Below are 22,070 nucleotides of genomic sequence, written 5' to 3' on the forward strand. Positions count from 1 at the left end.
ATCCACCTGTCTTTGCTTCAAGTGCTGGGATTTAAGGTGAGCACTGTCCTGCCTGGTGGTCTTTGCCACCCCCCAACAGGGTTTCTCTCTGTAGCCTTCTCTAAAGTATTTATTATGTATACATTATTCTGCCTGCAGGTCAGAAGAGGGCGCCAGTTCTCATCATAGATGGTTGTGAGCAACAATGTGTTTGCTGGGAATTGAACTCAGGAAGGACCTGGAGAGCAGCCAACAGAAATGCTCTTAACCTCTGGCCCATCTCTCCAGCCTCTCTTTTGGTTTTTCAAGACAGGGTTCTTCTGTGTAGCTTTGGCTGTCCTAGACTCATTCTGTAGGCCAGGCTGGCCTGGAACCCAAGCGATCTATCTAGCTTCTGAGTGCTGGGATTAAAGGCGTGCGCCACCACTGCCTGGCAGGACTGTCTTTCAATGGGGTGTAAACGTTACTTAACTCTTTAGAAAGCAAAAACTCAGCCAGACAGTGGTGGCACACGCCTTTAATCCCAGCACTCAGGGAGGCAGAGGCAGGTGGATCACTGTGAGTTCAAGTCCAGCCTGGTCTACAAAGTGAGTCCAGGACAGCCAAGGCTACACAGAGAAACCCTGTTTCCAAAAACAAAAAAGTGAAAACTCAGGTGGTGACAAAAATAGCCTTTGTTTTTATAAATCTCATGGGCTTGTTGGGATCCTAGTTGCTTTTCAGTAATGCAGCACAGAGGTGAAGAAATAGCAGAGTCACATAAGCATCTTCAGTACACTTGGTGAATAGACATTTTTGCCTGTTTCTCGGTGGTTTATTTTTATGAATATAGTGTGACGCTTCTAATTTTTACCCATGTTTCATCCTCTGGAATCAATGGGACCCTAGTCAGTGGCCATCCCATAGCTCTAGACCTTGAGACCTGTGTCCTTTTTTGAGACAACAGCTGCCAGGGGCAGGAGGCAGAGGCAGGCGGATCACTGTGAGTTTGAGGCCAGCCTGGTCTACAAAGTGAGTCCAGGACAGCCAAGGCTACACAGAGAAACCCTGTCTCAAAAAACAAAACAAAACAAAAGTTTGTGCAGTCATCTGAGCGTGGTGGTGCACGCATTTAATCCCAGCACTCAAGGAGGCAGCAGTAGGTGGATCACTGAGTTTGGGGCCAGCCTGGTCTACAAAGTGAGTCCAGCACAGCCATGGCTATACGAGAAACACTGTCTTGAGGAACAAAAAACAAAAAGCAAAAAAACAAACAAAAAAGTTGTGTAGCCACTTGCTAGCAGCAGATAACACAGGAATTTATGAGCTTCAATTTTTTTTTTTTTTTTTTTTTTTTTTTTTAAGACAGGGTTTCTCTGTGTAGCCTTGGCTGCCCCAGACTCACTTTGTAGACCAGGCTGGCCTCGAACTCACAGCGATCCGCCTGCCTCTGCCTCCCGAGTGCTGGGATTAAAGGCGTGCGCCACCACGCCCGGCTCCATGAGCTTCAATTTTTATTTTTAAGACAAGGTTTAATCCCAGCACTGGAGAGGCAGAGGCAGGTGGATCTTTGAGTTCAGTTTAGAATGAGTTTCCGGATAGCCAGGGCTACATAGAGGAAACCCTGTCTTGAAAACAAAAACAAAAAAAAAGAATAGCTTGTTTTTGAGGCTGGGGTCCAGCTGAATAGCACTTGCTTGACATGATAAGGTCCTAGGGCCATTTCCAGTGCCGAAGGAGGAGGTTAAATAGGGATTCTATCACTTACAGACATTGGCTAGCTATTTTAACTGTATTTTGTTTTTTTGTTGTTATAATCGGGAGTTTTTCATTAGGTAATATATACTTCCTAGAATTTTTAATGAGGCAGTATTAACATATAACTTAGCATATTGTAAATGCTTAATAAATGGGATCTTATTAATAAAGAATTTAAGTAATTGTATATTTTTGTAATTATATTTATATATGATATTATAATTATAATTGTTTATAAGAATGTGTAGCTGTGGTTGTCCCAGACTCACTTTGTAGACCAGGTTGGCCTCAAACTCATAGAGATCCCCTTGCGTTTGCCTCTCAGAGAGCTGGGATTAAAGGTGTGTGTTACCATGTCTGTCTAGGATGCAGGTGTTTTTTATTTTTTAAACTTGGCAAATCAGTGCATTTAAATTTTTATGTATGTGAATGTTTTGCTTGCTTGTATGCTTGTGTACCAAATGCATGTCTGGTGCCAGGCGAGGCCAAAGTGGACTTCAGATCTCCTGGAGCTGGAGTTAGAGATGGTTGTGAGCTGCCGGATGGGCACTAGGAATAAAACCTGGGCCACTGGAAGAACAGCCAATGCTTTTAACTTAGGAGCCATTTCTTCAGCCACAGTTTTTTGTTTTTTGCTTTTTAGGGTTTTTCTGTTTGTTTTTGAGACAAGGTCTCCTATAGCCCAGATTGTCCTTGAATTGACTATGTGGCTGACCCTCATTGGCACTACCTTTCAAGTACTAGAGTTCCAGACAAGTGCCAACACACCTAGCTGAGTATAATCTCCCCCTGTTTTAGTGAAAAGACCCTCTTCAGAACCACTGCTTGATCTGTAGGCAAGCATATCCACTAATTCCCAAGGTTTCACAGTTAGCTGGTTTGGAAAATGTTTTTATATTTATGTTTATCTTGTATGCTCCCCCTCCACCCCGCCCGTATGTGTACATGTGTGTGTGCATGCAAATGCACACAAGATCAGAAAACAACTTGGGAGTTGGCTCCTCTATCGGGTCCCCGTTGATTCAACCAGGTGATCAAGCTTGCCAGCATATGACTCTGCCAGCTGAGCTATCTCCCTAGCATTTTATGAATATTTTGTGAGACAGGATCTGACTTAGCTTAGCCTGGCTTTGAGCTTGGTCTGTAGCTGGGGATGCTTGAACTATTTTTTAAAAAATGATTTAAAATTTTTTTATTTTATGTGCATTGGTGTTTTGCCTGCATGTATGTTTGTATAAGATTATTAGATCTCCTGAAACTGGAGTTACAGATAGTTGTGAGTTGTCACATAAGTTGAATTAAACCCAGGACCTCTGGAAGAAGTAGCCATTGCTTTTAACCTCTGGGCCATCTCTCTAGGCCCTGACCTTGGACTCCAAATCTTCTTGCCCCTCCTCTCTGTTTTCCAAAGATTTATTTATTATTTATAGAGTATTCTGCCTGCCTATGTGCCTACCTGCCACAGGAAGACACCAGATCTCATTACAGATGATTGTGAGCCACCATGTGGTTGCTGGGAATAGAACTCGAGACCTTTGGAAGAGCAGACAGTGCTCTTAACCAACCTCTGAGCCATCTCTCCAGCCCCTGTCTTTCTCTCTTAAGTGTTATATATACTACCACACCCTGTAGAAGCACATATATACACACACATATATATATTATATATAATATATATATATTACATACATATATATATATCTTTTTGAGATGGGTTTCCTTGTGTAGCCCTGGTTGTCTTGGACTTACTTTGTTAAACCAAACTGGCCCGAACTCACAGAGATCCGCCTGACTCAGCCTCCCAAGTGTTGGGATTACAGGCATGCACCACTGTGCCCGGCCAAGCACATATATTTTTAAGCTCAAGTGAAATTGAGATAATTTTTATTATTCTTTCATAGCTTACCATGTAGTAGTTGTGAATAGTAAATGTATGTGGGTGGGGAGATGGCTTAGTTGTTAAAGAGCTTGCTCTGCAAGCATGGGGACCTGAATTTGATCCCTAGCACCCACATAAATTGCTGGGCATACTACCTGGCATAGTTGCTCATGCCTTTAATCCCAGCATTTGGGAGATGGAGGCTGAGGTGCTGGTTCTCTGACCTGAGGCTAGCCTAGTCCACATAGTGTGTTCCAGGCCAGCCAAGGTTACACAGTGAGTTCCTGTTTAAAAGATCTTAAAATTGTGGGCATGGTGGTGAATGTTTGCAATCCCAGCACTGGGGAAGTGGACACATGAGGATCCCTGGGGCTAGATGACCAGACATCATATGGTAATTGGAGAGTCTCAGGTCCCAGTGAAAGAACTCATGAAAAACAAGGTGGATGGTGCCTGAGGAGGGAAGACTCCAGCCTCTGCATACATGTGCACATACGTGCCCAACATAAAACCAAAACAAAGGTGTACAAAGTACAGGCTAGTAGAGTGATTAACTCTGGACTCTAAGCCGGGCGTGGAGGCCAGCCTGGTCTACAAAGTGAGTCCAGGACAACCAAGGCTACACAGAGAGACTCTGTCTTGAAAAACCAAAACAAACAAACAAACAAACAAACAAACAAAACAAAACAAAAAACCCTCTGGACTCTATAGATTGGAATTCTAGTGTCAGTATGACGTGAGTGGCAAGTTAAGCTGTCATTTAGCCTCTTTGTCTGAAGGTGGAAGTAACAGTAATACTTTCCTCAGTATTTTCTGTGATATTTAATGACCGGCATATAGTCATAATTCAATATATTTACATATGTAATACTATAGTCATTATTTACTTTGTGGCTTCCTTCCTCTAGTTTTCTATTTTGAATATTTCCTTCAATTTTTATACTTTTGAAAAAAATAACAGTATTTACATTCTACCTTAGTTGGTGGTGTTTTTTGTGGGGTTTTTTTTTTTTGGTTTTGTTTTTTGCTTTTTTTTTGAGACAGAGTTTCTCTGTGTGTATCCCTGGCTGTACTTGAACTTGAGTTCTAGACCAGTCTAGCCTTGAACTCACAGAGATCTGCTTGTATCTGCCTCCTTACAGATGTGTGCTACGTGGCCTGGCTTTCGCCTAGCTGCTTCCAATGCTTATTGCAATAATTGCCTTATAAAATGGCCCTATAAATCTCCCAGAACTGCTGTTATTTGTGTTGTGTTCTTCCTAACATAGCTAAGCTTTATTTCTTATTTTTTAGTTTTTAGTTTTTTGGTTTTTCGAGACAGGGTTTCTCTGTGTAGCCTTGGCTGTCCTGGACTCGTTTTGTAGACCAGGCTGGCCTAGAACTTAGAGAGAACCTAGAGAGAACCGCCTGCCTCTGTCTCCTGAGTGCTGGGATTAAAGGTGTGTGCACCACACTGGGCCACAATAGCTAAGCTTTATATAGTATGCTAGTATTTATATTACTGTCTTCATAGTTCATCTTGGAAATTTTAATTTAAAAAATTCTTTTATGATTTCACTCATGATTCTTCTATTGACAGCTGTTGAGTAGAGGACACATGTCCCATGGTTTCGGGTTATGGGATAGGTACAGAATCTAGTCTCCCTGACTCCAGCAGAGAGCCGGAAGTCTTATTTTTGTTAAATATAATTCTTGTACAGATGCACACATTAGATATTATCACCCACACTTTGCACATAAGGTAATAGAGACAATAATTGCTTCACTCACAGTCATTTAACTGAGAAGTAACAGAACTAATCCTTAAAGCTGTGTTTCAGATAATTTATGCAGTCTTTTTCTACTATGCAGTTGTTACTCCTAGCTAAAATACATTTTGTCTCCTGGAGAGGAAGAAGGTAAAAATCATCACACATTTGTCTTTGTTATTTGTTTTTAGAGACATTTTAAATCCAATGAATGGGATCACAACCCAATTGGAAAATTCTTCTCTCTGCAAAGATTTCTGCAGCCAGTCATGCCTGTTTTCTTATGAGCTAACGAAGCCTGTTGTTACCGTGTATACTCGCAGCATTTCAGTCAAGTGCACTATGTGTCAGAAGAACATTGATGTAAGTCTAAGTTACACTTCACTTTCACTGGAATTCTACTCAGAGATGATGTATTCTCTCTCTCTCTCCCTCTCTCTCGCTCTTTTTCTCTCTTACTCTTGCTCCTTCTCTCTCTCTCTAGACAGTATTTTGCTATGTAATTCAGTCTGGCTTCAACCTTGAGGCAGTCTTCCTGTTCCAATGTCCCAAATGTAGAGATTATAATGCCACCATTATAATTATGTCCTAGATTAGATTTGAAATTAAATATCAAAGCCAGGTGTGGTGGCACATACCTCCTAGCACTTGGGAGGGAGAAATCACAGAGTGAAGATCACAGAGTGGATCTCTGTGAGTTCAAGGCCAGCCTGGTTTATATAGTGGGTTCCAGGACAAGACAGCTACATAGTAAGACCCTGTCTTGAAAAAAATAAAAAGGAGGAACAGGAAGAAGAAAAATAAGGAAAGATAATTGGAAAGACAGGTGACTTAAAATGTGGTATGAGGTCTTTGTAGTGATGCTTGTTTTTTCAGAATTTCACACAGCTCACCATCTCACTGTGAACTGCTGTGAGAACTCTGAGAGCTATTGTTACAGTGACTCTGACCTTCCTGTCCCTGAAGAGTCTAGTTCAACAGATGTCCTGGGGTACAAGCAGGTGTAGATCTGAGCTTGTAGATTTCCTTCTGAATTGGCTGTGCAAGGGTGAGCTGCAAAATGTTCATCTTGATGTGATTTTCCTATAGGGAAATTAAGAGATTCCACTTAGGGATGGTTGTATAGTAATATGATTAAGACAAAATAGACCACTTTAAAAATTTTATTCAAGGCTCAGAATTTAATGGATGTAACTTCATGATTTGTTGTTGAATATTGATAGTGAAAACTTTTTACAGAGCAAAAGTTAAAAGCCAAAAACTGATTGAAACTAAAGGAAACATTTTTTTCTCCAAATAACATTTTTATTGATCCTATTAAGAGTTTCACATCATGTACCCCAATTACAATCCCTTCCCAATCCTTTGTGGTCTCCCCCTAAAGAAGTAAAAGATGAAAACAATTTAAAAATGGAAAGGAAGGGGGAAAAGGTTCGCTTTGTGTTATTGGAGCATGGTCAGATTCTTAGTGGCCTGCCCCTTGAAGTAGAACTGAGACCCTCCCCTCCCACACCTCCACCAGAAGCCACCTCCCGTGGAGAGCTTTTCCTCGGTGTCCCCCTTACACTTTTTAGGAGTTCTCTTTGGTGGCTTCCTGTCTAGGCTGTTCCTTTTGGGGTGTGTGTGGTGGGGTAGGGCTTGTCACATAAGCCATCCATATTTCTTCCACTGTGCATCTGCAATTAGGGATACCACAGCGAAAGCAGCCTCCTTGCTCTTCACAGTCAGTGGGAGCACGGGTCATGGGCCTCCACATGGTTTCCAATGACAGCAAAGACCATGAACATGGCCCCCCGTTGCAGCAGGACCAAGGACCCAGACCCAGATAAGTCCCTTGGAGGCTACCTGGACTTGGGACATCAACATGGCCTCAGGTAGCAGCACGAGCCACTCATTTCGATATGCCCCCCAGTGGTGGCACAGCCGATTGACATCTATGTAGTTTCAGCTACAGCAGGGCCTTGGCACTCGGTGGCAGCAAGGGCCCTGACATCATCATGGTCTCAGGTGGCAGCTCAGGCTACTCTTAGCAGCCTGGCCCCCAATGGCAGCCTGGCTCCTGGACCTCAACATGGCTGCAGGCTGTTTGGTGCATGGCCTCAGTGGAAACTTGTGCCACAGACATCATCCATCTGCAGGGCTCAGCAGGGCGGGGCTCAGGTGGTTACATGCCTGGCTACCTCTTGCCTGCCCCTGGGCTTGTTTTGTTTGTTTGTTGTTTATTTTGTTTTGTTCTGTTTTGTTTGAGACAGAGTTTCTCTGTGTAGCCTTGGCTGTCCTGCACTTGCCTTGTAGACCAGGCAGGCCTTGAACTCAAAGAGATCGGCCTGCCTCTGCCTGATAGAATGTTGGGATTAAAGGCATGGGCCACAACACCCAGCTTTTTTAAATTAAGATGTATTTTGAAATGGATTCTTAGTTGATTTGGCACCATCATCCTATTATAATACTTTAGGTACTTATTAGGTATTATTTACTGTAATAAATAATAGTCTGGTTAAATATGGTATCTATTTCAGTTTTAATTTTTACTGGTTGAGAATTCTGTTTATTTTGTGTGGATTTATATGTATATGGGCATGCATATATGGGTCTAAGATTGATGTTAGGAGTCTTCATCAATTGCTTTGTACCTTATTCACTGAAGCAAAGTTTCTCAGTTTAACTCAAAACTCACCAATTCCGCTTGTCTGATTAGCTACCTTGTCCTGATACCCTGTCTCTACCTTTGCAATGCTAGAATTAAAGGCAGGGCCACTGAGCCTGCTTGACATTTATGTGGGTTCTAGGGATTTGAACGCTACTCCTTCTGCCTGTGTGGCAAGTGCTTTAACCATTGTAAATGATACTTTTTTAGGGACTAAGGTGATAGTTCAGTTGGTAGAGTGCTTGCAGACATGAGGATTTGAATTTTACCCCTGTGACCCCCATAGCTGGTTGTGTTGGTGTGCACATACAATCCCGGTGGAGAAAGGGGTTTCTCTGGGCCTTACTGGCTACCTTGCATTGGTTCTTTGGCAAATTCCAGGACGGTGAGAGACTGTGTCTAAAAAAAAAAAAGATGACACCTGAATTATACCCAAGGTTAACCCTGACTCCCACACAAATGTGCACACATGTTCATGACACACTCACTGCACCTGCATACACAAACATATAATTCCTTTACTTAGCAAATTTTTGATTTTGTTAATTCCTTGGGGCAGTTGGAAATGGTTCTTTTTTTTTTTTTTTTTTAAGATTTATTTATTTATTACATACACAGTGCTCTGCCTGCATGTACATCTGCAGGCCAGAGGAGGGCATCAGATCACATTATAGATGGTTGTGAGCCACCATGTGGTTGCTGGGAATTGAACTCATGACCTCTGGAAGAGGAATCAGTGCTCTTAACCACTGAGCCATCTCTCCAGCCCCCTGGAAATGGTCTTTTATCATTAAAAAGTATTTTATTTTTTAGGAATTTAGGAATTTTTTAGGACTGCTTTTGGCAGTCCAGTTAGCATAGGAAGATAACTACTGCTGCTTATCTATGCCCTAAATTCTTTCCTTAATTTGGGACTGACATTGGGACTTCCAGATTTGTGAGGCCCATTTTTACTAAGCAGATTGTGTGAAACTTCATAATGTACATTTCCTTACCATCTACTTCCTTACTGAAAGATTTGCTGTTGTGTTAGTGACAGTTTTATAAAAGTTCCTTATCATGGAGTTTGGCTTATGACAAGCATCCAGAAACTAATACTGTGTAAGTAATAGTCATTATTATTTGTTAAAACATGGATAGACTCAGTAGTTCATTATATAATTATCCCTACTTATTGTAACACTGATCTCGATAAAGAAATGGTTTTGGCCGGGCATGGTAGCACACGCCTTTAATCCCAGCACTTGGGAAGCAGAGGCAGGCGGATCGCTGTGAGTTCGAGGCCAGCCTGGTCTACAAAGTGAGTCCAGGACAGCCAAGGCTCCACAGAGAAACCCTGTCTCGAAAAACCAAAAAAAAAAAAAAAGAAAGAAATGGTTTTGTAGGCTCTCTCAATATGAATTAAGCATCATTTCTGTCTCTTACTGAGGAGCCACCTAATTTTGGTAGCTTTAAAAGTGATAAACTTTCCTCTACTGCATTCAGATCATTACTGGGGATGGATTATCTAATATCTGTTTGTTTATCATTAGGAAAGTGTGTCACCAGTACATCATCCATTACTCTCAGTGTATTTTGTTGATAATTCAGCAGTTACTGGGTTTTTTCAGTTTTGTAGCTACGGCTGGCCTTAGGCTCCTGACCCTCTGACTCCATCTTCCAATTCATTGGGACATCTACCTGGCTGGGCTTTTATTTTATTTATTTTTTGGTTTCTTTTAAAAATCTGTATGTATGTGAGAGAGAGTGTGTGTGTGTGTTAGTGAATGAGTGTGCATGCCATGGCATATGTGTGATTGTGAGAGGACAACATTGTTGTCTGCTCTTTCTACCTTGTTTGAGGCAAGATTTCTTTTTATTTGTAGCTGTGTATGTCAGGCTGGCCGACTTATGAAGCTCTGATGGTCCTCTGTCTCTGCCTCCATCCTGCCGTAGGCGCACTGGGATTACACGTGCGCATCGTTGTCTCTGCTGTGTGTGGGATCTGGATGTCTGAAGTGACGTCCTCTGCTTCTGCAGAACAAGCATGTTACCCACTGAGCCATCTCTCTGCCCTTTCTTACTTGGAACGATAATGTAATTATGTCTGAGCTTATGCTTATACGCATCTTATGTTACTGCCATCCTAATAGAATTTGGCCCAGAAGCCACTCTATGCCTTGGGGACTTCACCGATGCTGTCTGCTGAAATAATCAAGACTACAAATGACCCAGGAAAAGCAGAGCTGTTCTGCTCTATTAATTGCTTGTCTGCTTACAGAATTAAGACTGTTATTTCTTCAGGTAATGATTAAATTTGATAAATTTATAGATTTAGTAACATGTTAAAGATGACCATAACTACTGTTATTTAATTTTGTTTTAGACTAATTTTATTTAATATGGCTAAAAACCCAAGACTGATTTACTTATGAAGAACTGATAATAAAGGAAAATAGATTTTCACTGATTTTTTTTTTATAGAATACATTTTATGGTTTCATTACAAGAAAAAATAATTATTAAATTTTAAGCTAAGTTTTTTATTTTAAAAATATTTTTTGTTTTTGTTTTATGTACATTGGTGTTTGCCTGCATGTATGTCTGTGTGAGAGTGTTGTATCTCCTGGAACAGGAGTTACCGACAGTTGTGAGCTACCTTGTGGGTGCTGGGAATTGAACCTGGGTCTCCTGGGAGAGCAGTCAGTGCTCTCAACCGCTGAGCCATTTCTCCAGCCCCTTTAAAAAATATTTTATATTGAAATGTAATATGAATAAATTAATAAAATATATTTAAAAATATTTTATTATTGCTTTTTATGTGCCTGTTTTGTCTGCATGTATGTCTGCCCACTGTGTGTGTGCCTGATGATGCCTAGGGTGGCCAGAAGAGGGCATTGGACCCTCTGGAACTGTAGTTACAGATGCTGTGAACCAGCATGTTTGTGGGAGCTAGGAATCCAATCCAGGTCTTCTAGATCAGCCAGTGCTCTAACCACTGGGCCATCTCTCCGATCCTTCAAGTTAGGTTTTGACGAGTAGGAGTTAGTTGTTTTAGTTAGATTTAGAGATCACTGTAAAGTTCTGTGTTAATTTTTATATTATAGTTGACCTTCCATATTCATGAGTTCTATATTCAACCAACTATACCTCAAAAGTATTCAGCAAATGCTGGACATGGTGCTGTACGCCTTGAATCCCAACATTTAGGAGGCAGAGGCAAGGGGATCTCTGCAAGTTTGAGGCTAGCCTGTCTACATAGTAAGTTCCAGAATATTCAGGGCTACTGCTGAGACCCCTGTCTAAAAATAGCAACAAAACCTCAAAAACCCTCATCAAATATAATTGAGTTTTATAGACATTTTTAAAGGCATGTGCCTTTAATCCCTGTACTGAGGAGCAGAGGCAGGCAGATCTCTGCATTCAAGGCTAGCCTGGTCTATAAAGAGAGTTCCAGAACAGCCAGGGCTACACACAGAGGAACTTTGTCTTAAAAAAACCACAAAGAAATTCTTTTTCTGAAAGTAATAATCAACTCTTTACATGGTATTTGCATTGTATTAGGCATTATAGTAACTAGGGCACATCTGCAAGGGGATGTTTAAATGTACAGAGATGGTGCAGTGCTGTGGTAGCATTCTATACAGTGCGCATGAGCATCTGTCTGCAGGTGCTGGACATCCTTGGGGAACACAAGGAGAGGCTGTGCTGAGTATTTGACTTTTTTTTTTAACTACTAGACTTTTGAATCATTTATGCATGTATGTAACAGTCATTGTTTTTTGTATTTTTCATTTTTTTGTCATTAAGGTCTCCAGGTTTTGTGTCAGAGTTGTAAAATCGCAGCAGTTCCTCAATATCACCTAGCCATGTCAAATGGAACTATTTGCAGTTTCTGTAGTTCCAACTGTGTGTTGGCTTTCCAGGTATGATGCAAGGTGCTATTTCTTCTTTCTCATTCTCTGAGGTATTGATCTATGGCAAAACATTGTAACAGATTAAGTTTCTCCCCTCTCCCCTCTGGTTTTTTAAAGACAGGGTTTCTCTGTGTAGCCTTAACTGTCCTGGACTCCCTTTGTAGACCAGGCTGGCCTTGAACTTACAACTCACAGCAATCCACCTGCCTCTGCCTCTCGAGTGCTAGGATTAAAGGCGTGCACCACCACTGACCAGCCTAAATTGTTTTCTATTACATTTATTTAGTATATATTTGTGTGTCATAATAGCATGACTGAGCCATCTTGCCAGTCTGCCCCCTCTTTTTTCCTTCTCTGAGAGTCTTGCTACATACATACCCCAAAGAGGCTGAGAACTCAAACGTAGAAAGTCACGCTGGTCTTGAACATGAGGCAGTCATACTGTCTCTATCTCCCAAGTTACAGGATTACAAGCATGGTTAGTGTTGATTTTTCTTTTTTGAGTTTTTTGAGACAGGATTTCTTTGTGTAGTCTTGGCTGTTGGAACTCACTTTGTAGACCAGGCTGGCCTTGAACTCAGAGATCTGCCTGTCTTTGCCTCCGGAGTGCTGGGATTAAAGGCATGTGCCACGACTGCCTGGCTAGTGTTAAATTTTTGAGTGTAGGGTTTAAAAAAAACAAAACAAAACACCCAAAACTCCACAGTAGATCCAGGGAGGGGTGGCTCACGCCTTGACTAACACAAAAACAAAATCACAAATTTATACAAATGTTTGAGCCCAGATGTTGGACTTTCATATTCATGGTCCTTGACTTAAGTACCCCTTCCACTTTCTCCCCTTGGCTTTTTTTTTTTTTTTTAAATCAGGGACTCCTTCTGTAGTCTAGGTTAGGAACTTGATATGTAGCCAGGCATGGCCTTATGCTCCTGATCCAAGTGTTGGGATTGTCGATGTGCACTACCACACTCATGTTGGCTCTCTCTCTTTGTAAAAGAATAGGATCTGGAATGTGGTTTGAGAGGTGGAATGGTGAAGAACAAAAGCTCATCGGGCCAGAAACGTAATGAGTCTTGGCATGGAGTCATAGCTGCCCTTGTCCCATTTCTGCCCTCTCTGTGCAGTATATGCCTTGGTGTGAGAATGCCTAGTGTGTCCACTATCCTCCTAGCTATCACCCTAGCCACCAGGGCTTGGTTCGTGATATGTGTAGGGCTTGTGGAAGGCATCTCAGGGAATGTGTGCAGGAGCCTTTATTGTAGTCTGTCACCTGTAAGTGTTTCATTTCTTTAAACCCTTCTGCTCTGGAAGGTATGCCACTGAAACATCTTTCTATTAGAAGTAAAAAAAAAAAAAGTTTGTGAAGTGAATTTATTAAAATGAGAAAATTAAAACAATTTTGTTACATCATTCCTTACATGGTAAAATCTTTGCTTTGTATTCATTCAGAATATATTTAAAAAGCCAAAGGGAAGAAAGCCTTCGTTGGCCCCTGTATTTCAGAACCAAGAGGTGCCGAGCACAGCCTCGCAGTCTGAGGCGTCCGCAGGGCAGGGGGCCCCTGCCTCTTCTGTCAGCAGCTCCGTCAGCAGCCCTGCTGCAGCTGCGCTGGAGACTCTGGCTAACCAGTCCCAGGAGATCGCTTTGGTCCACTCCTTTATGAAACTCAAGTGCCAGCAGTGTAACCTTCTATTTGCCACCAAACCAGAGCTGCTTTTCTACAAGGTAAAGGGACAGCGTGAAAGAGAAGTGGGCAAACCATTCCTTAAGAGCATTTCTGGGTTTTCATCTTTGACAGTTCCTCAGCTTGTGCTGACTTAAAACTATAAACTTATTTTGTGTATATTTGTGTATTCACAGAAGTGGGCATCGTGGTGTGCATGTGGAGTACAGTTGGCAAGAGTGGTTCTTTCCTTCTATCACATGGGTCCTGGGATAGAGCTTGGGTTGCCAGGCTTGGGTGCAAGTGCCTTGACTTGCTGAACCATCTCACCGGTTTGGAAAGAGAGAGAGAGATTTATTTCTAACTCACTCACTCTGTGTGTGTGTGTGTGTGTGTGTGTGTATGTGTGTGTGTGTGTACATACACATGAGCATGAGTGCCTATGGAGGCCACAGGCTTTGTAGCTGGAGTTACAGGCAATTGTGGGCAGCACCCGAACTCAGGCCTCTGCAAGAGCCATGTTTCCAGCTCCCTGTTTGGTTAGAGCTTAATGACCGTTTGTTTGCTTATTTTTGCAGGGTAGAATGTTTCTGTTTTGTTGCAAGGCTTGCTCTGATGAATACAAAATGAGAAATAAAGTAAAGGCATTGTGTGACTACTGTAAGCTACAGAAAATCATAAAGGATACGGTGCGGTTCTCAGGGGTTGACAAGCCATTCTGTAGTGAAGGTAAAAAAGAGGTTCCGTATTACTCACACATAGGTAGTGGAATTCATATTTATGATGTTTTGATTTTCAAAACCTTTTCTTATGAAGCATTACTTGAACATTCTTTTTTTTTTTTTCTTTTGAGACAGTTTTTCTGTGTAGCTTTGGCTGTCCTGGAACTTGCTGTGTAGACCAGGCTGGCATCAAACTTTTAGGGATCCACCTGCCTCTGCCTCACAAGTGCTGTGATTAAAAGCTTGCACCACCACTGCCCAGCTGCTTGAACATTCTTTAAAAAGTTGAATTTATACAGTTTATACTTTATACACCTTAAGATTTGTCTTTTTAGGCTGGAAAGATGGCTCAGAGGTTAAGAGCACTGGCTGCTCTTCCAAAGGTCCTGAGTTCAATTCCCAGCAGCCACATGGTGGCTCACAACCATCTATAATGAGATCTGGTGCCCTCTTTTGGCCTGCAGGTGTATGTGCAGGCAGAGCACTGCAAACATAATAAATAAATCTTAAAAAATCTTTTTGTCTTTTTAAGCATTTGAATAATCTCAACAAAGGAAAAAAAACTATAATTAAATTAGTAGCATTAGTAGAGTGCTGAGAATTAAAAACATGTGCCACCGCGCTTGGTTTCCAATTCTTTTAAGGCAGGATTTCAAGTAGCTCAGTTTGGCCTTGAACTTGATATGTAACTGAGGCTGGCCTGGAACTTGTGATCCTCCTGCCTCCATCTCCCAAGTGCTGGGCTTATAGGCTGTAGTGTCATATCTGGCTAGATCACTCAAATACTACATACTTTGTCTCACTTCCTTGAAGCTAATATGCATTTGTCTCTCCCTTTCGTCCTCTCTGTGGTTAGTTTGCAAATTCCTCTCTACTCGAGACTTTGGGGAAAGATGGGGAAACTACTGTAAGATGTGCAGTTACTGTTTACAGACATCTGCAAATTTGGTGGAAAACCGACTGGACGGGAAGCTCCAGGTGTTCTGTTGTGAGGATTGCATGTCCAAGTTTACAGCTCTGTTTCATCAGGTAAATGGGATGTGTTCTTTGTTTTTATGAAATAAAAATGCTAGTCATTTCAGTTTAAAATATATTCAAATTACATGAAAAATGTATTTAGAGCTTAGGATTTCTGGAGGTCTTTTCCTCACTATCTTGGTATGGGGGCTTGAATTTAGACCCTCATGCCTGCTAGATAAACTCTCTACCACTGAGGTGTGGCTCTAGCCACACATTTTGTTGTTAGTAAGGATGTGTGTACCTTTCTTAGTTCTTTTTTTCTTACAAAATGTGATGACCTTGTTTGTAGCTTTTAGGTTAGAAATTTACATAATTTTGCCTTAAGTAGCTCTCTCATTCAGGTTACTCTGAGGAATTTAAAGTCAGACCTTGTCCTCCCATCATAGGAGAAGTGATGTCAGTCTTACCTACTTTCCTAGTTTTGAAAGGCATGTAGGGGTGGCTATAATTAGGTATGCAGTAACACAAAGCTGAGACTCTTTCCTTATTGATTGCTGTATTCCCAGTGTCAGTCCTGAGATTTAGATGTGTGATTGCCAGTTTATAAATTGAAACACTGTAACATGCCCTTGACGAAGCTGGTGGGTACAACTATAGTATGCACAGCAGTATAGTGAAACCATTATTTACTTAACTACTTCATTTCTTTCTTTTTTTTTTTTTTTCCATTTTTTATTTTTTCATGACAGGGTTTTTCTGTGTAGCCCTGGCTTTCCTGGACTCACTTTGTAGACCAGGCTGGCCTTGAACTCACAGAGATCCACCTGCCTCTGCCTCCCTGAAAACTGGGATTATAGGTGCCCACCACCACGCCGGGTTTTAACTGCCTCACTTCTAAATGCAATTTTCTTACAGAGGAATATTATATATTTTAGCCATTATATTTTGAAGGACCAATCGTAGAGCTTAAGAAAAGGGTACTTAGGCTGGGCATGGTAGTGCATGCCTTTAATCCCAGCACTTGGGAGGCAGAGGCTGATGGATCTCTGTGAGTTCAGGGCCAGCTTGGTCTACATAATTAGTTCCAGGACATCCAGGCCTTATTACACAGAGAAACCCTGTTTCAAAAAACAAAAAGGAAAAAGGAAAAAAGAGAAAAGAGTACTTATGTAAATATTTGTTGAGTGACTCAGTCCTTAGGACTCCAGAGCCGGTGCTCTCTGTTCTGCCCTCTGACTCTCACAGCACAGCTTGTCCTTACATCCCTTCCTTAGTCATTTTGGAAACAGGAAGAACAACTTTTAAAAAGTTACTTTTTACTTTAATCCCAGCACTTGGGAGGCAGAGGCAGGAGGATCTCTGTGAGTTTGAGGCCAGCCTGGTCTACAGAGTGAGTCCAGGACAGCCAGGGCTACACAGAGAGGAGACCCTTTCTTGAAAAACTAAAACAAACAAAAAGTCAATTGTTAGGACATCTTCTATGGAATAAATAATGTTTTTAGCTACTGTATTTTAATTACGGATTCCTCTGTTTTATAATTGCACTAATTCTAATACTCCATTTTCACAGTATCTCTGGTTTATGGTTAGTATTGTCTTTTCTAACTTGATTCTTCTCTGTCTTTCTTCTGCTTCTCAGACAGCCAGGTGTGATGGTTGTAAGCGTCAGGGTAAGCTAAGTGAGTCCTTGAAATGGAGAGGCAACATCAAATACTTCTGTAACCTGTTCTGTGTCCTGAAGTTTTGCCATCAGTATAGTATGAATGACCCAATTCCACAAAAAAAAGGTAAAATGAAGCTTGGTTGCTGGGCTCTTTAGGTCAGTGCTAGGATATACAGTCAGCACATACAATTAAAATACTATAATAAAAACAAAGTCTCACTGCGTTCAGACAGCTTAGACTGCCTTAACATGTTCTGTAGGGCTCCTTAATGACAGTCTGTTTTACTTTTTTCTTTTTCTTTTTTGAGATAGGGCTCTCTGTGTAGCCTTACCTATCCTGGATTCACTTTGTAGATCTGGCTGGCCTTGAACTTACAGAGATCCACCTGTCTCTGCCTCCCGAGTGAGTGCTGGGATTAAAGACATGTGCCACCATACTGGCCCTACTTTGATTTTTATTGCTGTGGTAAATACTGTGACCAAAAACAACTGAGAGAGGAACGGATTTATTTCATGTTACAATGCTCAGGTCACACTGCATAACTGATGGAAGTCAGCAGGAGCTTGAGGCAGGAACCCAAGGCAGGAGCTGAGACGTGGCCGTAGAGCAAGGCTGCCACTGCCTGTTCCATAGAACCCCGGACCGCCTGCCCAGGGGTGGCACTGCCCGCATGCATTGTTAATCATCAGAAGGCCCTGCAGCCTTGCCAACAGGCACGCTGATGGGGGCATTTTTCTCAATTAAGATTGCCTCTTCCCAGATAACCTGAACTTGTGTCAAGTGGATAAAAAGCCATCACACAGTTCTTGAGAGAAAACTAATTCTGATTTTTTTCTGTCATAATCAAAGCAAGAAATTAATAAATTGCATACTCATTTCATAGAAAAATTTAACTTGATTGCTTTGGTTAACCTTGTGTGAATGTACTACAAAGGGAGCGTGCTACTAAGTTAATACAACTGAAAAATTAAAAAGAGGATGAACAAAGGAGAGAATGTGTGTGTGTTAACATGGTTGCTGTTGCTGTCTAGAATTTGATGCAGAACTTGCTTGTAGCTAAAGAAAAAAGAGCAACACATTAATTATTTCAGAAAAAATAAAGTAGATCAGTTCTTCATGGGTAGCAAGTTTTTTCTCCTGAAAAATAAAATAATAGCCTTACAAGTAGGACAACTAATGTGGTCAAAAAATTCAGAAGAATAGATGTGTGGAATGTTCTGAAAGTGTCTCCTCTCTGTAGTACTTTCTGCATCAGAAACACTTGATATATCTTCCCTGTCAGAGCCTGAAGTGCTGCTTCCTGCGGCTTGGCTCTTACTTAGCTTGTACTCCCTTTATACATGTCTATTCTAAACTTTTGTATTAGCCAGCCTGTCCTAGAACTAGTCAGGTTAATAGTGGGATATTCGTTTTATAATATAATTGAGGGAAACTAATGCTATTAGAAGGGAGACTATGTTAGGGGAGGAAGGGGCCTAAGGAATAGGAGGGAAAAAAGAAAGACAAATAAATATTGTCTGTTTTCTTTCACATGTGCATATAGCAGAACGGGAACTATTGCAGGGAGAAAGGGGACAGGAGGATGAGTACATGGGAGAATAATGAGGTCATAAGAATGAATGTTAGCAAAATATAATGATACACAATTTGAAAATGAAACCTATCATTTTTTATGATAATGTAAAAGAAAAATCAGTGTTACATGAAGGGACAGCTTCTTCATTGACTTATAAAAATAGTCATGTTAAAGTTTTATTTGAAATAAGCTTAAGTGGGGCCTTAGGCCCACTCACAGGAACTCCCAATCATTCCCAAGCTGATGACACCTGGCATTTTACCTGTTAGATATTAAAATAAAGGATTTTGGTATATCTTATATGAGTTTTAGATTGTCATTTGAAGCTAGAATTCTATAGACTCAGGCTCTTTTTAAGTCCTAGTGAACACTGACTTTATAAGACCCATCCAAGCTGTTGTTACAGGGCTTTGTTGGAGCTTTGTACTGCTTCTATTCCTGTGTAACCCTTTTACTGTGTTTAACTTTGTTTCTTTATTTTTATGGAACAATTCATCAATTTGTATATCCTTTGCCTCAGGGACCAAGCTAATTTGTATCATTATGCTTTTTTCCCCCAAGTATTTGTGCTCCCAAAGCCAACATCAGCAGTTACTCCTAAAGCACAAACTACTTTGACGACACCCCTCTCTCCAAAGATAGCTACCACACCAGTTATAACCAGTGTGATATCATTGGCAAAAATACCTGCTCTTCAGCCCACTGATGGTGTTTTAACAGGTATGACTTGATGCAGAGGCATTTAGCTAAAAAGCAAATACTGCCTAGTCTTCGAGTTCTCATTGGTAATGCCTTTGTTTATAAGAGGATGTTTTCCCCACTGTGTGGGATGGGCTAGTAAACGAAGAAGCGTGAGTTGGAAAGGAAGGAGTGTGCATAATTACTTTTTAAAGGACTCTAATGGGCTGGAGAGATGGCGCGGTAGTTAAGAGGACCTGCTACTCTTGCAGAGGACCTAGGTACAGCTGTCAGCAGCTACACTGAAGTTCTAACCATCTGTAACTCCAGTTCCAAGGGGATATGATGTCCCCCTTTGGGTTCCATGGGAATAAGAAATGTATGTGGTGCACATACATACATGTAGACAAAACACTCTCACACATAAAATACATAAAAAAGAATTTGAACAGTTTAATCAGTTTAATATATACCCTTCCATATGTGTGGTATAAGTAAATATATACTTATTTCTGTATGGGTGGGGCATAGAAGCCAGAGGTTGATGTTAGGTATCTTCATTGCTCTCTGTTTAGGTATTATATATGTGTATGTACTTGTTGTATGTATATGTGATATATGTGCCCAAGTGTGGGTAGGCATGCCAGGCTTTGTTTGTGGATGTCAAAGGACTTTTTTTCTCCCTTTGGTTTTTCAAGACAGGATTTATCTGTGTAGTTTTGGCTGCCCTGGACTCACTTTGTAGACCAGGGTGGCCTTGAACTCACAGAGATCTGCCTGTGTTGGCCTCTCCGAGTGATAGGATTACAGGCATGTGCCACCATGCCTGGCTTGGTTAGAGGACTTTTGTGAGTCAGTTCTCTCCTTCCACTTATGAGCTGAAGATCAAACTCAGGTTTTCAGGTTTGAGTGGCAAACACCTTAACCTACCAGATCCACCTTAGTTTTTAAGACAAGGTCTTACTGAACCTGGAGTTCACTGACTAGCTGCACTGGAGTGGTCAGTGTGCTCCAGGAATCCTCCTGTCTCAGTTGTGGTTACAGAGATGTGCCTGGTGTGTTTGTTTTTAAACATAGGCCTTGGGGATCTGAACTCAGGGCCTCATGCTTGTACTCAAAGCACCTGACCCACTGTGCCATCTTGCCAGCCCCACCCCTTGCTTCTTTGTTGCCAGGATTCTAATGAAGTAGTAGGGGCCTAGGTAGGCAATCCTTACTCTTACTAGGTCTCACAGGTATTCCCCTTGGACCATTATTTTTTTTATTTTGAGGAATTCTGGTCCAGACTCCTAACTTCCCTTAATGAGAGAAAAGCAAAAACCTTAGTTTCAATGTTTACTTATGTATATTGTGGGAATGCTAATGTATGTTTTGATTTCTAACAGGTTCGGATCCTAAAGAGGCAGCAGAAACCATTGGAAATGTGAGTTTATTGTTAAATGTTATCTGGTAATCCCTACTTACTTGGGTTTTTATTTTGGTTATAATCTAATACATATATGTGTGTACAAATATATGCATATACATACATACAGAGATACATACATTATATACATATATTTTATTTACATCTTATTCTTTTCAGAAGGCTGAGTAGTAACACAATGTTTTGAATCATATTGTTGGATTCTTGATCATTAATAAGGATATATTCTTGATTTATTTTACTATTTATATTCAGGTTCCTTAATTTGCTTAAGTGCTTGCTAACTTCTTTTGGCTGCTTATATTTCCTTTTACTGCATTTAAGTATTTTTTTAAAAGATTTATTTATTATGTATACAGTATTCTGTTTGCATATATACCTGCATGCCAGAAGAGGGCACCAGATCTCATTATAGATAGTTGTGAGCAACCATGTGGTTGGCTGGGAATTGAACTCAGGACCTTTGGAAGAGCAGTCAGTGCTCTTCCAGCCCGTATTTAAGTATTTTTATTTTACACTAGAAAGGCTTTGGAAAGTTCAGTGTGTGGTATTGTAATTTTGAACTGTCTGAGGCTGAAAATAGTACAAAGTGTGTATTTATGTAACCTCTCACTTTATGCCTCAAATTTGAAAAATGTGAAACTGTGCCCCAATTCTTCTTTGCTTTATTTTGTTTTTCTAGAAGGAGATTCTCTGTGTCACAGAGCTCTGAATGTCTTGGACTTGCTTTGTAGACCAGACTGGCCTTGAACTCATAGAGATCTGCTTGCTTCTGCCTCTTGAGTGCTGGGATTAAAAAAAAAATTCAAAGAATGCATAATTTGAGACCTGGAAGGCTATAAGGGTTACACTGTGTTGTTTTTGCCCAGTGCCAATCATCTCTTAACAAGTAATTCCCCATAATCTTTTGTCAGTATCACATAGATTTGATGATTTTAGTAACCATTTGTTCTTGATATAATTAAAAGTCTTTTCTTATGTAGCAATGCCAGTCAAGTGTTATAAAATGCTGTTGCTAGGGCAGAAAGTGTGCTTCACTGAAATTCAGTACCTTTGATGAAAATCTATAAGATGACTAAACTACTTCTGTGGTATTTCACACTGTTAAACTAAGAGAATGTAGCCTACACCGTTTGAAAGCTAATACTTAAAACCCCAAAGTAGCATGGTAGCTTAGGCAAACTCCTTGCCTGGCTTATTCCTGCATGGATTATTTTTGATGAAATGAAACTATGTACAGCAGCAAAATGGCTCATCAGGTAGAGGTGCTGTGCTTGCCACACAAGCTTGACCATCTGTGTTTGATTCCCAGAACCTGTAAAAGTTATTTTTATAAAATTATGCTTGTTTCTCAGTTTCTCTGTTAACCCAGCCAGCATGAAAATAATTGAGACTCTATTATATTATTTGTTTATCAACCTTAATGACACAATCTTGAGCAGTTACTACTCCATTCTTAACTCTGTATGCTAGTCTGGCTTCTTCCCAGTGTAAA

The 22,070-nt window shown here is 40.8% G+C and overlaps 1 protein-coding gene across 6 annotated transcripts in view; it reads left to right on the forward strand.

Moving 5' to 3' along the window:
* The window catches only part of ZMYM6 (zinc finger MYM-type containing 6), a 50,698-nt gene that overhangs the window by 10,888 nt on the left and 17,740 nt on the right, over nt 1–22,070 (forward strand). For all 6 annotated transcript variants that reach the window (XM_084786239.1, XM_084786244.1, XM_084786242.1 and 3 more), the window contains 9 exons: nt 5,535–5,706; nt 10,123–10,273; nt 11,780–11,895; nt 13,336–13,611; nt 14,128–14,278; nt 15,128–15,300; nt 16,871–17,018; nt 19,033–19,191; nt 20,535–20,572. In XM_084786239.1, coding sequence (XP_084642365.1) covers nt 5,535–5,706; nt 10,123–10,273; nt 11,780–11,895; nt 13,336–13,611; nt 14,128–14,278; nt 15,128–15,300; nt 16,871–17,018; nt 19,033–19,191; nt 20,535–20,572 — 1,384 coding nt within the window. The remainder of the gene's footprint in view (nt 1–5,534; nt 5,707–10,122; nt 10,274–11,779; nt 11,896–13,335; nt 13,612–14,127; nt 14,279–15,127; nt 15,301–16,870; nt 17,019–19,032; nt 19,192–20,534; nt 20,573–22,070) is intronic.

This window comes from Acomys minous, assembly GCF_964271855.1.
Source record: "Acomys minous genome assembly, chromosome: 6".
NCBI lineage: Eukaryota > Metazoa > Chordata > Mammalia > Rodentia > Muridae > Acomys > Acomys minous.